The sequence below is a fragment of the Micropterus salmoides genome, unplaced genomic scaffold (assembly GCF_014851395.1).
Source record: "Micropterus salmoides isolate LMB-PRFRI ecotype aquatic unplaced genomic scaffold, ASM1485139v1 Ms_hic_scaffold_18, whole genome shotgun sequence".
Lineage (NCBI taxonomy): Eukaryota > Metazoa > Chordata > Actinopteri > Centrarchiformes > Centrarchidae > Micropterus > Micropterus salmoides.
In genome coordinates this window covers 8149513-8164305 of record NW_024040928.1, presented here as the reverse complement: position 1 = coordinate 8164305, position 14793 = coordinate 8149513, and the positions used below count along the sequence as shown (strand labels likewise).

The 14793-nt window shown below is 41.2% G+C and overlaps 1 protein-coding gene across 7 annotated transcripts in view; it reads left to right on the top strand.

The window, feature by feature from the left end:
* The window catches only part of LOC119909150 (neurexin-3b), a 287510-nt gene that overhangs the window by 122538 nt on the left and 150179 nt on the right, over positions 1 to 14793 (top strand). For 4 of the 7 annotated variants that reach the window (XR_005445387.1, XR_005445386.1, XM_038727233.1 and 1 more), the window contains one exon: positions 2869 to 2988. Coding sequence is in view for 4 of the 7 variants with exons in the window: in XM_038727233.1 (XP_038583161.1) it covers positions 2869 to 2988 (120 nt within the window). In the remaining 3 variants the exon portion in view is untranslated. Of the gene's footprint in view, positions 1 to 896; positions 924 to 2868; positions 2989 to 14793 lie in introns of all 7 variants that reach the window. The other 3 variants (XR_005445385.1, XM_038727230.1, XM_038727229.1) reach the window with 1 other exon arrangement.

Sequence of the window (14793 nt, the reverse complement as noted above, 5' to 3'; positions counted from 1 at the left end):
GCATCATTAAAACTTCCATCTTATGGCAAACTAGCATTTTACTATTACAGAATACAGAAAAGCTAGATTCTGTAAAAGCAATGAATGTCATATTTGACTTCAGGCTGAGTCCATCTATATTAGATATTCTAGCATACTGTTATGGCAAAACTATTTATGGACATATTTAGTGCTTAATACACTGAACAAAATTATAAACGAAACACTTTTGTTTTTGCCCCCATTCATCATAAGCTGAACTCAAAGATCTAAGACTTTCTCTATGTACACAAAAGGCCTATTTCTATCAAATATTGTTCACAAATCTGTCAAAATGAATTTTCAAGTGGCCTTTTATTGTGGCCAGCCTAAGGCACACCTGTGCAGTACCCATGCTGTCTGATCAGCATCTTGATATGACACACCTGTGAGGTGGATGGATTATCTCGGCAAAGGACAAGTGCTCACTAACACAGATGTTGACAGCTTTGTGAACAATATTTGAGAGAAATAGGCCTTTTGTGTACATAGAGAAAGTCTTAGATGTTTGAGTTCATCTCATGATGAATGGGGGCAAAAACAAAAGTGTTGGGCAGGTCGCTGTCTATGACCTCTAGAGGGCAGCAGAATATTTAGATAAGTTCAAAGCACTGCACAGCAGCCTTTATGAGCAGAACATTTGGCCATGATTTTTAAAGCCACAAACATATTTAAAAAACACCCTGTTTTATAAGAAAATAAAAAATAAAATATAACACTATGTAGGATCAGGAACTCAACCCTCACTAACAAATAAACAACGTTTCCCCATGTTGCACTTTTTACAAACACTAACGATGCTGGTCCCTCACTAACCTTTACTCTTGTTTTCCGCTCTGCTCTGTTCTGTTTGTTATTTTCTTTCTGCGCTAACAAAGTTGGTTTCACCAAAGCCGACCTGCAAGGTAGAGGGTCAAACTCAGCCTCTCGGAGGCCTGCTCGCCTGAAAGCCTGCTGTGTGCAATGCATTGTGGGTGTCAATGGCAATAATGTCCCCTTGGTGCCGCAGAGGTGACTTGCTCTCTGAAAAGAAAAATGAATACATCAGGAAAAAGAAGGAGAGACTACTGGCAGACAGAACTTCTGATTAAGCAACCAGACCAGCTTGCAGGCTAGGTGCAGGGTCATTTCTTTTGCAAAGAATTTCAGTAAGCAGTATAACTACAGAGAGCAGACAGATCAGGTCAGATAAGTGATGTCCATACAGTGTAGATATATGGCAGTCATGTAGATAGTCTAAAAGTAGCGTCTACCAGAAAATACCATTTGTGAGTACTGTGTTGTATGAAATGGCAGTTGTGACACATTACAGGCTGGCATAGACAGCAGAAAGACGCTGTCACTGCACATCTAAAGACTGTCAGTGTGCTGCTGATGTATCCGGTCTCTCTGTCTTTCTCTGTCTCATTCGTTTTTTCAGTCATGTTTGCTACTTTACCCAGATGAGAGTGTATTTTCAGAGAGCGAGCGACCTCCTGCTGCAACGCTCAAAAAACAGCGAAATCACAAATATACAAACACCGATTTGTGCATACAAATGTGAGATTCCCACTGATACAATTATAGAGTAACACGTATGCGCACAGCGTTGAAGATGCCTGGTTGACTACCATTACTGTACATTACACAGTAAATGCACTTTCAGCTGGCAAACTTGCTCTGATTTCCACTTCAAATGTCTCTCTTCTATTGACATTGTCTTGCTCAAGGCAATTGCTCTTAAACACTGTTTACTTGCATTTGTCTGCCATTTTTTTGGACTGTTTATTTCATTTGACTTTATTTACTTTTATTTCTTTTCTATGTGGTTATCAGAAGGGTTTCTGTCAAGGTTTCCCCCCTGTGTCTGTCTAGACTCCGATGGGGCAATTGTTTATCTTGTTATCTTTGCTGTGCACTCGTCCTTATCTGCATTCCCTCTCAGTATTAGTATTCAAAAGTAAGAGATATGTGTGGTGTAGAGGAACAGCAAACACACATCCAGTTTGACTTTGAATACCCTCCTCAACTTTTCCGTCTGACTGTGGTGCATACACGAGCATATGCACAACGTGTTCTCAAGTGCTCTTTATGTTTCTTCTCTCTTCTGCTCTTCATGAATTCTATCTGTCGAGTGAGTCTAGTGTTCACCGTGTATTCTCACAGTGAAAGAGATGAGAAAATTGCCGCCACCACTTTAATGCCATTTTTTAAATGGATATTGTTTAATGGAGTTTTTATCTATGAGTCATTTGTTAAAAGGTTCTTTTTTTTCATGTCTTGTCTTGCTTGTTCACGGAGGGAATGCAGTGTTCTAAGTTTTACTCTGATAAAACTTTTTTGAATTATTGTCGGAATGATTAAAAAAAGAAATTGCATGCATGTCCACCTGCACACACTGAAAAAAGAAGGGGATTAAGGGATGTTGACAGTGTCATCACATCAGCCCAGTTGGGGTCCAATTCATCTGCTGTAGCTTGTCTTAAATGCAGATTAGAACTAAACTAGCATGCTGTACGGCAGTTTTTACAGTAATTAACTCAGAGTAAATGCTTGAGAGGCGTGCTGTTGATCCTGTGAAAACCTGGCGCCTCTGTTCGGCTTGCCACTGCGATTGCCGCTTTACCCAGCATGAAACAGGATTCCACAGACTGTTTTTAAGTGTGTTGTACTCCAGGTCAGGCTCCCTGTGGTGGCACTATTCACTCCCCTTTCTTTCTTCTAGGCCCACATGCTGTATATCTATCTCTCTCAAGAGTGCATTTCGTCTGCATGGGTCCTGCACTGTTAAGGCTCAGCAGTAGCTCTTATTGTTGCTTGACTGTGCTCCTGTGGTATCTCTTTCTCCCTCTCCTTCCCGCCTTTTTCCAGGCCCAAGTACGACCTGCCAGGAGGACTCGTGCGCCAACATGGGTGTATGTATCCAGCAGTGGGAGAACTTCACTTGTGACTGCTCTATGACATCTTACACGGGGACTCACTGCAACGACCGTGAGTACCAATGGGCTTAAGATTGATCTGTACTTGCCTTGCATGTGCGTTAAAGGAGCACTCCACTGATTTTGACATGTTAGTGTTTGACACAGGGTGACACAGTGTGTTTGACACTAAACACTATCTAAAATAGTTGTAAAATGGATCAAGTGGCATCTCTTGAGTGATATTGGCTTCAAGGCCTGTGTTGTATACTTATAGATAGAGTTTGAAAGACAAGGGTATTTACCAGTCTTAGACAAGTCATGTTGCACAATGCAACATATAAAATGCAATTATTATGTTTCTGTAGTAATCTATATTACGAAAGTAAATGTCAGGATTTCTCAGCTGCTGCTGTGCCAATTTGATCTCTTGCAAGTCACTTTAAATGTATGGAAGTGCAATACTAAATGATAGGAGTGCATTCTGTCAACACCAGGCACACACCAACCATAACTTGTTTATAGAAGTACATTAAAACACATTATGATAACGTGCAGCAGTGTCACACCCAAAAAAACTACACACTAACATACACCTAACTGGGATGCACCTATGGAGCCATGCTATCCTCTCTTCAACGTTGAGTACAATATCCTTGACTCAAGGACTCCGAGGCTGTTTCACTTGTGTGCTTATTAAGTCTTTGCCAGATTTACTGCACGAGAGTGGTGCGGGAATCTTCATGTGATCTTTAATTGAAGCAACTGATAGAGGCCGCCAATTGTTTGAGGTGTGTTTTTTTGCTGCAATGCAGGCAATTTGTCGTAACGGGTTTGCTTGATGTCCCGAGCTTTCACATTTCGGGCGGCTGATGATGTGTAAAATATCCACTTCTGCCTCAATCGCCTTTTCATAAATGCCCTTCGTATAGCTATCATAGAAGTTGAAGTGTGAGTTTGTGCGTGTGTGCGTGAGAGTAGGGATGTCTTATCCCCATGACGACAGGGGACTTCCCCTCAGTAATCACGGTTGGCGGTCTTTCATTTAGCAGTTAATAGTGGGGGCATACTGCTGCTGGGCCAGACTAATGAGGTGGTGGAGGCTGTTAGGAGAGCTGCTCTCTGTGAGCGCTGGCATCCCCTAATCATCCAGACCTTTCTGATGTTAGACCCCGCTGTATGACTTCATACCTCTCAAATCCTTTTTCTTTTCTCACTTTCTTTCTTTTTTCCTTCTCACTCTCCTCTTTTTCTTTCCCTGCAAAAGATCATCTGATGCAATCGTTTCCACACAGGGCGAGCAATCGACTCCAATTCTCACTTGGTGTCGGGAGCTCTGTGTTTATGTGTTAATTAGTGATGAGAAATCCTCATTAATTCACCTCCTGGTGCTGCCTGGGATGACTTAGAGAGAAGTTTCATTGATTTCCTATTGGCACAGACATATTTCTTCTTGAAACACAAGGGCTTGGGTAGTAACTTATTTTACATCTCATGACATTGCAGGTTTAAGTCTTAGTTTTCCTATTGCTGGTTTTGGAGATAGATGTTCACCAATATTGAAAGGACTGTCCAAGCGTATAATAGCATCCTTAACTGAGCGGTAAATGGAATTTTTGTAGGTGATTTTCTTTTTCCCTTTAAAGCTATTTCTTTTCATTCCCTGTGCTAGAAGTAAGAAAATAAATTAATAAAGAGAAGTGGGAAAAAAAGATAAAGAGGCAAAGTCAGGCAAACAGGCAGTTTGGTTTGGGAACACTTCACTGCAGTTCACATTTCAGAAAGTGCACACACAAGGTCTACATGACACCGTCTGCCCAAGATAAGGGGTCTAGTTTACCTCTCTTGGATTGACCCAATCTTCTGATGTTGACTCTGATGACAGCCTGTGTCCCCGTGAGGATTCATGAGCTCAGCAGTGCAGTCGCACACCACCAGGTGGCAGTAAATCCATAAGCAGGGCCGCACGCTGTCCCTCCGTGCTGGGGAGAAAATGAGATGCAATCCCCCGAGCATGAAATCAGCTTTCCTGTTATTTTTCCTCTTGTACTTCTCTCTCTCTCTCTCTCTCCCTTTACCAACCCCCCCGCAAACCCAAAGCCCATCCAGTTTCTATAGTTATGGATTATAGAGAGAATATTGTGCGATCTCCTGAACAATACAAAAACAGATGCAGTAAAGTATGAGCTTATTGCCAAATTTTATTGTTTCATTGGAGTAGCTTGATCAGAATGAAAATGGTGTGCTCGCGTGTGTTCTGTGCGACTGTGTGACTGTCTTTTATTCAGTGAGCACAGCGCTGAGAGAGAGAGTTTTTAATTAACAATGTGGGAGTGGAGCTTCTCCCTCCGTTTCTCTCGGTCTCTTCCTCTCTGATAGCTGGCAGCAAATATCAGTAATTGTCTGCTTCTCTGACTCTGTCTCTACCCATTGTCCAAATGAAGAAACTTGAACAAAGTAAAGTGAACATTTCTGCCAGTAAAGCCTTGCGCTGTTTCGTCTGTGCTGATTGTTAGCGTCGAGCCTCCGTGCCCTCTCTGCACTTCTCCATTGTAGCCGACAGGGCTCTAGGTGGTGAAGGGGAAGAGGGGAAAGAAAACTTCAGCAGCCAAGAACTATCTATGCTCCTTCCATTTATTCTTGTGTACCCCTGAAGCCTGAACTCTGTGACTGCACACCTTTACATATGGGAACAAGACACAAAGGAAATTTGCAGGGCTCCTTGCACCATACAAGCCATTTTCAAAGCCTCTTGGACAATCTTGAGGTACATGTCGTGCCCAGCACTGCTTAAAAAAAGCGGCGTATGGGGTAGAAGGGTGGACTCTTTTTATAGCGTTTTCATCCTGCTTGGTTCTGGCTCACTGCTTTTGTCATGCTCATCTCCATCTCCCTGTCGCTTTATGCCCCCCCCCTCCCCTGTCTTTTCCTCTCCTCTCCTCCGCTCATGTTTTCCGAGCGGACCTCTCCCTGTCAGGTTCTATGAATACCGTGGAGTTTCATTTAAATCCAAGGACATGGGAGCTGTGGGCCAGGCAAGAAGAGCTGCGGACACTCCTCTTCCACATCCAGAGCAATTACTCACATTACGTAATAGAATTATCTCTGCAAAGGTCGCTGCATAGTTCCACCGACAGGCACATTGTAAACAAACAGAAAGAAAGAGAGGGGAGGGGAGAGGGAAGCTGAAGACAGGCGACAGAAAACTGTTCGTCAGTTTTATGCTGTCATCAGTAATTGCTTAGATAGATTCAGTGATGAATTTCTCTGCCGGTGCATTGATCCCAGCCAACCCTCTGCTCCTGCGCAGCCCAATGTCCTTAATTTACTTTTCAAGGCATGCTCAGAGGGCTGTAACCCTATCTGGCTAACTGCGTCCATAAATGACAAACACAACGGCGGCATTGCTTCCTTCACTTTTTAAAAGAAAATAATCATGGAATTTGCCTCGAAGTCATTTCTTCTCGCTGGGGAGATGAGCAAGGAGGGGAAAAAAAGAAAAGGACAAAAGAGGTGGAGGAACAAGCTGTTCTACTGAGTAGAAAAACAACAATAATAACAGCATTTTCGCTCAATTCACTGCTCAACAGTATAAAACACAGAGGAAAGAATAAGTCTGCCACACAATGGCGCTATTCACTTTGACATGACGTCAATGATGAGTGAAGGTTTTAGAATACACAAGCAAATGAGAAAGGACACACTCACGCAAACACCGCTGCTGGTATCTGTAGACCTCATGAATACTGAAGGAGTTTTTATTGGAGCATAAAATAGTTTAACCTAATTTCTGTAAACAGGATTAAGTAGCTTGAGCTGGCTGGAACTGGCCAACAGGTGTTGAGCGGGGGTTAGTTTGCCATAAAGCACATCCAGGGAACCATGGATCTTGGCATAGTTTCAGCTGTGCACAGATGTAGTGGTGGCAACTTTAGATCATAAATACATTAACAATGTTTCAGCCACTGAAGGCACTCAAAATTTAAGATTAGTCTGGCAAGGAGAGCAGTAAACAGGGCAGAACAGACGTGAAACGCTTTCTTTCTTGGTTTTGTTCTTTCAGAACCTTATAGAAAGTTTTCATACAGTATCTGAAAGTACCTTTTGGCTAAAGAGGGCTTATAAGTGGAGCATGGAACTATGAGAACATCTGCCTATAAATACCACAGGTAGATAAGAAATGGGCCAAAAGAGTTCCATAGAGAATGATTTGTCCTCAGGGCACAACCTATCCCAAAAGCACACTTTGAAATGATCACTCTTGTTGTTGTAGTAGTTGAGGCGATTAAGTTAGCTAGTGCTACATGAATAGGTGGCTTAAACAGCCTCTTAAAGATTTGCCAGCTGCCGTATTGTCACAACCCAGAGGAAATATCTTTTGCTCAGAATAGTCTTTTCTTTAACTCTTGAGAAAAAACTAAGATCTCAGTAGTATATCTTTTTGAGATCACTCCAATCTGAATTGTTGCTCCTAAAAGGATAAAAGGATGAGATGAAGTGAGATTGAGGTTTTGAGACTTGGGTAAAACAAATGGATACTGAATTGAGATTACAACAGGAGATTGGAAGTCACAGATGAGATCTCATCATTATATCTTTTTGAGATCACTCCAATCTGAATTGTTGCTCCTAAAACCCCTTAGGAGAAAAGGATGAGGTGAAGAGAGATTGAGGTTTTGAGACTTAGGTAAGACAAATGGATAGTGAATTGAGATTACAACAGGATAAATGAAAGTAACAGATGAGATCTCATCATTGTATCTTTTTGAGTTCATTAATGTCTTGCTCATTGCTCCTAAAAAGCAGTTGGTAGCTCTGGGGAGATGTTTGTGAGCTTGATTGTATTACATTACTGTCTGTGCTTGGAGAACCGTGCTGGAGGCTTGCCCTGAGCTGGATTTGAACCCTGCTCCTGCAGGTCAAAGGGCAACAACGCTGCCGCTGCACCATCCAGCTAAAAAGCCAATAAAGCCAATGAATGACTTATTGAATGATTTATTGTCTTTACTTAAAAGAAGAGAAAAACCATATCCACATTTAAAGTCCTCAAAATTCTACTCAAGTAAAAGGTATAAAAGTATTCCATAGTGAATGTACTTAAATATCAAAAGTAAAAGTGCTTATTCTGTATGACAGATACTTGTTGTGTATCAGTTCTTGCGTGCATTCAGTCATTAATGAATTAATCTCTAAACGTCATGTCAAAGTGTTGGGTGTTCCAGTTATGCTGGCTGTGACAAATGTCAAAATTTATTTTATTTTTCTCAGTAACTTGTAACAGATAATTAACAATAAATACAAAAAGGAGGAGTAAAAGTACAAACCCCCATAAAAAGAAAATACTCAACATTTGACGTAAGTAAAGTACTTGAGTAAAATAACCCCCTTAGTGGGGTCACTAAGACAAAACTGAGACATATTTGAGAATAATCATGAGATCCTAGGAGTCATAACTGAGCTTTCTTTGAGCTCTTTCTCTTATCTCATGGTCCAATGTTCAGGAGACTTAAACAAGACTTATTTAAGATCAGTTGGAGATCTCTTGTTTTGATCAGAGTTAGACATAAATGAGATTTTATAGTTGTTTCTCCTGAGATGAATTTGAGAAGTGGGAGAAAAGGCCTTTGGTCTCACCTTGGTATTAAAAGCAGCTCATTTGTGTCTAGGAGAAAAGAAGGAAACAACTATGAGAGCTCATCTTGGATTTTGCTTTCCTATGGGAAAAGGTACATGCTTTGCATGAGGTTTGCTGCTGTAAGGAAACGGGTCCTGTTGTAGCTGTGGCTTGAGGAAAAGTGTAATTGCCCGAAACACATACATACGCAAGAGTGCACAAACATGAAGTTCCCCCTCTAAAGTTTATGATCTCTCTTCCGGTCTCCATCACTTTATCACTCCCCTTCCTTGTCTTATGATATCTATATTATAACCAGAGCTGCATGTCGAGCCCTTGGGGGTCTAACGAGCTGCCCCGCTATTGGCTGATCAGGCTAATGATGCTTGCCTAGCACTGCATCATGTCACTGTGATAAGAATGGATGTCACTTGTGTCAATCGATGTGTCACTGCTGTGCTCAGAGCCGCAGCATAATTGGATATACACAGTGCTGTGGATGCCCAAGGGCCAGAAGAAAGAAAATGTAAAACTGGTAAAAAGATGGAGGCGAAGAGTTGGAGATTTTACTCCTCGCAAACGGGTGTGTTGAAGAAATGTGCAGTTTTCCACATTTTTGGAACATTTATTTTTATTTTCGTATGTGAATATATTACCAAATGTAATGTGAAAGGTGTTACTTGTAATGACAAACCCACATCGTATTGTCACCTAACTCCAGTTTCCCTAAGCTCTACTGAGCCTTTTAGCTGATTGCTTTGGTTTTCTGACCTGCAACTCTCTGTCTCATTAAAGGTGCTCTGTGGAGTGTTACTCACCTATAGTCGTCGTGTGTATCCTTGAGGTCTAAAAAACATGAGCATGAGTGCATATTCTTCATCATAAAAGTCTTCTTCACTGCCTTTGTTGCTACATTTCTTGAACATAATGGGGGCCCACTCATGGCACCATGACACTATTAATGGTAAAAAAAAAAAACGACATAAGTTAGCTTTATTTTTATTGCAATTTGCAGTAGGCACCCATTTTCTTCAAAAAAAAAGTTTTGATAACCCCAGTGAACGCTACCTGCCACGCACCAAATCTGTCAGACAAAGTTATCAATTCGCTAGTGAACTTGGTGGAGCCAGATATTTTGTTGTTTGGTGGAGAACAAAACGCATCTGAATGCAAGATGACAATGCTGTGTTTTCACCTTGTTTTGAAAAATCAAATAATGCAGCTCTAAAGTAACCATTCCTTTAACACAGACCAACATAATAGTTACCAACCTTACATCATAGTTGTTGCACCGGTGAGACGATGTGGAAGTTCTCCTGGTGTGATAAATACAATCATGACTTGCCACTGCCTCGTGAGCGAACAAGAGAGATGTTGTATGGAAAGGGAGAGGCAGGGAATGATTGAGTTGAACACATTACAGACAGTTACGATGAGGGGCATCCATCTGTTTTGGTGCCAGGCAGGTAACCTTGAGGCTGTCAGATTGTTCCCCGCACCCACCCTGGCCCTCACAGGCTGAGAACCCAGCCACAGACACATCCATCAACACATGTTCGTAGACACATTTCAGGAGTGCTGGAAACACATACAAATCACCCAATCAATACGTTGAATGCCTCGGCTGAACTTCAGGGTTTTGGGCAAGAACATGTCTTGAGTAAGAACAGCTGACATGCATGTTTTCTTTTGCAGCTGTGATATTTCATTTATTTTGCTCTGGTCTTTCTTTTGTACATCTATTTCATCATCTTTCTTACCTGTCACGTTGTTTTTATTTTTGCTCCGGTGTTTTAGCAAAGAAGATGAAATTATCTTTTCTTTTGACCATTTCTCCTGCAGCGTCTTGTTATCACTGTGTGGAAACAACTACACATTGTTAGGACAATGTGTTTAAGTCTATATTTTGGCTTTGAAAGGCCACACAAATACAACTCATTTGTCATTCCCACTCTGCACTCAATTGCAGCAGTGAGTACGTACCCCCCCCCCACACACCCACCCCACCATTAGGTGAGTTGGTCTCATTCTATCGGTCTATTGTTCACTTTGCATTCCACTTCTTTCCCTCTTCTCTCTCTTTTGTCTCTCAGCAGTTAGGCTGATAGGTAGTCACCACCAGTGGGGAGCTAGACCACTCAAAGCAGACGACAAAGACTAAAGCTCTCCTCTGTACAGCGTTTATAGGAGAGTACTTTATCAGAAACAAGGAACATTGGACATCTACCAGACCCTGTTTGTGTGTTCATCTCAAATTATAAGTTGATCTAACTGTGTCTCTGGCTGACTTTCGACATGTGCTGGGCTTAGATAGACTTAGTAATAGGCAACACTGTATGTCTGACATCTTTTAACACGCCTACCCTAGAAGCAGGCTTTTACATGGGTCACAATGTCCCTTTTCAAGTAATTGCCAGCATCTGGTCTCACAATTAGAAGGTATAGGTTTACCCTAAGGGCAGTCATGCCATTCATTGAGTTCAGTTGCCACAGCGAGGTCAATAATTCTAAGGTTGTAGGATGAAGGGTTCGGCCCTTCAAGCAAATAAAAAAGGCAGAATTGCACTGTTTGATAGCTTACAGACATTAATTTTAACCATTAATGGGCTCTTAGCAGAAGAACCCTGTGCTTTGTCTGAAGGGCACTCATATAGGGAATATGCTTTGTGAGGAGCAGGCCAACACATCCATAGCCCCCATCAGGTGAAACTGATGGTTTTTATCAGGTGAAGGCATTTCAAAGGCAATTACCTCTGACATTTCTATTTCCAAAGAGAACAGGCAGTCCACTCTCACTCGTTATACTGACACGTGCCTGAGTTGAACCCATGGGAAGAGTTGGACGTCCAGTACCGCCCACCTGTCCATTTAAGGGCCCCAACTCCTGCTGTTTTGTGACCCTGAAATAAATGCTAGCCCTCCGACAACAACTTTTATAAATGTGGAATATCCTTGAAGTATGTAGATTTATGACACAGCTGGCTAAATGCTTAATTCCGTTTTTGAACTGTTCTTAAGATAACATAATATCCTCACTCATGTGGCTGGAGCCAGAGTTTCTCCCATTGGCAATGTGTTTATGTGTAGCATAATAAGAGTAAACTCTAGATTGAACATTCATTCTTGGCCATGGAAACATTAGTTGACAAAACAATCTCATCTCAAGATTAATTTCTTAGCTGTTGTGGAGCTATCGATCAAATCACACAATATTCCTCACGCAGATTAAGTTTGCCCAATTGTTATGGAATTGTAGATGTACAGATATCCAATATTTTGTACACTTTAACGGCTTGTCGACCATGTTGGCTTAAAAATTTAGATGGAGAGTCCATCCTGCACCTTGGAAGCAGTAGTTGACAAAACAATCTCATTACAAGGTCAATTTTGTTGTTCTTTGTGAAATATGGGCCCATTTGTTTGTACTTTCAGAAGTAATGCAAATTAATATTCTTGCCAGCTGATTTGTTGTTCCGTAACATTTTAACAAATGATCTACTGAAAGTTTTGTAGTGAAGTTCCATCATATTGCCACAAAATATGCTTAGTAATTGTTGATAATGGTAATTTAGCCCTTGAAAATGCATGTTACAAATATTGCATTTCACAGTAGCTCTAATTGGGCGGCTTTGGCTCATATTGGATGAGTTGGATACCGTGTTCCAAGATGGTTGCCAATTGTTTCCAGTGTAAGTTTCTCACTGAGGGCATACACTGAAAAAGTTTTTTGGGTTTTCATGGCTTTTCAGTGTCTTTCTCTGGCCAAGCCGTTTGAGAGCTTGCACGTTAGAGACACCAGCTCTGGCTAACTTCCTGCTTGGTCCCCCCATGTCGGACTGAAACATTTGCTAAAACAATAGATTAAATTCTGATAACATTAAGTTGAATGCATTCATGGTTTTACAGGCCTTCCTTTTAATAATAATAATAATAATACATTTTATTTCTATAGCACTTTTCAGGACACTCAAAGACACTTTACAGTAAAACCAGAAGTATTGTACATTTAAAACAGATTAAAAACATAAATAGCATAATATAAAATATATGAACAGTAGAAAAAAACATGTGGTACGGAAATACATAAGAGCGAAGGGGAAACCATATAAATAACAAAATAACAAACAGCAGCAGGGTTTAGTATAACATTATTAAAAAGTTGGGTTTTGATAAGTGATTTGAAAGAGTCCATGTCGCTGCAATCTCGAATGTGTATGGGTAAGGAGTTCCATAGGGAGGGGGGGGGGGTGAGAGGAGGTTAGTGTCAGAGGAGCGGAGGTTACGGGGGGGATTGTGGTGGTGGAGCAGGTCTGTGAGGTAGGAAGGGTCCTTGTATGGAGGGCTTTATGTGTGAGGAGGAGGATTTTGTACTGAATGCGTTGAGGAACAGGGAGCCAGTGAAGATTCTTAGAGCAAGGGTGGTTGTTTACCACTCACATAGTATCCTTTTGTCGCTAATGAAGAGGGGATAAAGTGTCATACATGGGCACGATTAGTCCTACAGGCTGTAGTCAGGAGTGCTGCCCTGCCAACAAAAATAAGATACAGCAGCGAGAGAAAGTCTTAGTTACTCTGATGTGGCTGTATAGTGATTGCATAATTTTCTAGTACTCACTTTACTTGTCTTGACTTATCTTGGTAGCTCAAACACATACACAAGCTGGCAGTGACGCATATCGTTGACGCTGAGGTCTGACCAAACACTGTATTAGTGCACTGTTTAAAGCTGAGAAAGACCTCAGAAGTGCTCAGTGCTGCGCTTAATGTTCCTCCTGATAATTATCAACCTCTCACTCAAAGTTTCTGCCTCTCTTTATGTCTGTCCATCCTGACTTTCTACCACTTCAGTGCTTCACACTCCTTTTTTTATTCCATTTTCTCAGCCTCATTGCTAGATGCCTGCAATTATTGTGTCAGCAGCTTCCTAGTTCATCACTTAGCCCCCCGCAGATGGTGCTCGCAGACTTTCACGGTAGATTGTGTGAACTTTCTCTAGGAGATGCCTCAACCTACAGATTCCCCACCTGTCTCTATAGGAGCCATCAAGACAACGGCTTTGATCATCCTACTGCTGTGCAGACAGGTGCAATATATCGTAAACACTCTTGATTGCTTGATCACTGTTCACTGTGGATCACAGATGGAGATGTCTTTGTATTGGCAGGATGTACCACTCTCCAGTGTTGAATGTAACTTAGACTATTGACAACATCCCTAAATAGATCATATTCAGAAACACTACATTTATATCTATACTTGTTCATCTTAATCCTATAATGTAAACCTAAAATTTTATGCATACCTGATTATCAATATATATTATCCTTAAAATGCATATCCAAATGATCCTCAAATGTATCAAGGAAATGTATTTTTGTAATTGTTAAAATATTAGCTGACTTTCAAGCAGAGAACTCCCTCAAAATCCTTGATGGCACCGTTGCATACGCTGTTGCACAGTGTTACTGTAACCCTGTATATATGCTTTATTGTCTGTTTTGCACTATTTAACATTAAGCTGTCATTACTGTATTATCTTATTTGTGAAAACACAAGTATTAGAGTGTCTTTTCCTCAGCTTCACTATGGATTTAAGGTTTGGTTAGTCTGGCTTCTGCCTCTTTACTACTCTCTGCTCTCTCTGTAAAGCTGCCATCATCTTTCCTATGATGTAGATGGACCTTTTAAAATTACAATTCACTAGTTCCACATATTATTATTTCCACGAAAGTGGCTCATCGGCAGCCTATTTGAGGAAACATTACATGAAAAAAGCCGGCTTTCAAAAGGTCATCATTTATATTCATTATACAATGGCCTGGATGAATATGTAATTCTGATTTGCTCAAGGGCTGTTGATTAATTTCACATAACAGCACTCTGACATACTGTAGTAACTCCTTATCCTTCTTACTCTCTGTACTCTAAATTCATCACCTTGTTCAGGCATACCCTGGAAAGTTGGCGATTGCAACATCTGGGCCCAGATGTAAAGCTAACACTTGTGGGGTTCAGCGCTGCTGTGGCTGGAAGGTTGGGACTGGCCATGGGTTGTCGTTTTGTTAATGTAAACCACCAGCTTGCCCACATTTTTCTCCCCTGCAGAGGTGCTGCTCACACTTCCAAATTATGCACGCCTGACCACACTGATATTTGACGTGGCTCTTTGGATTTAAAACGCAATCTGGGAGCTTTAAAATCAGGAATACACACAGCCTTGGATACACCACCACTAATTGTTTTGTTAACAATTAGCTGGTCAAA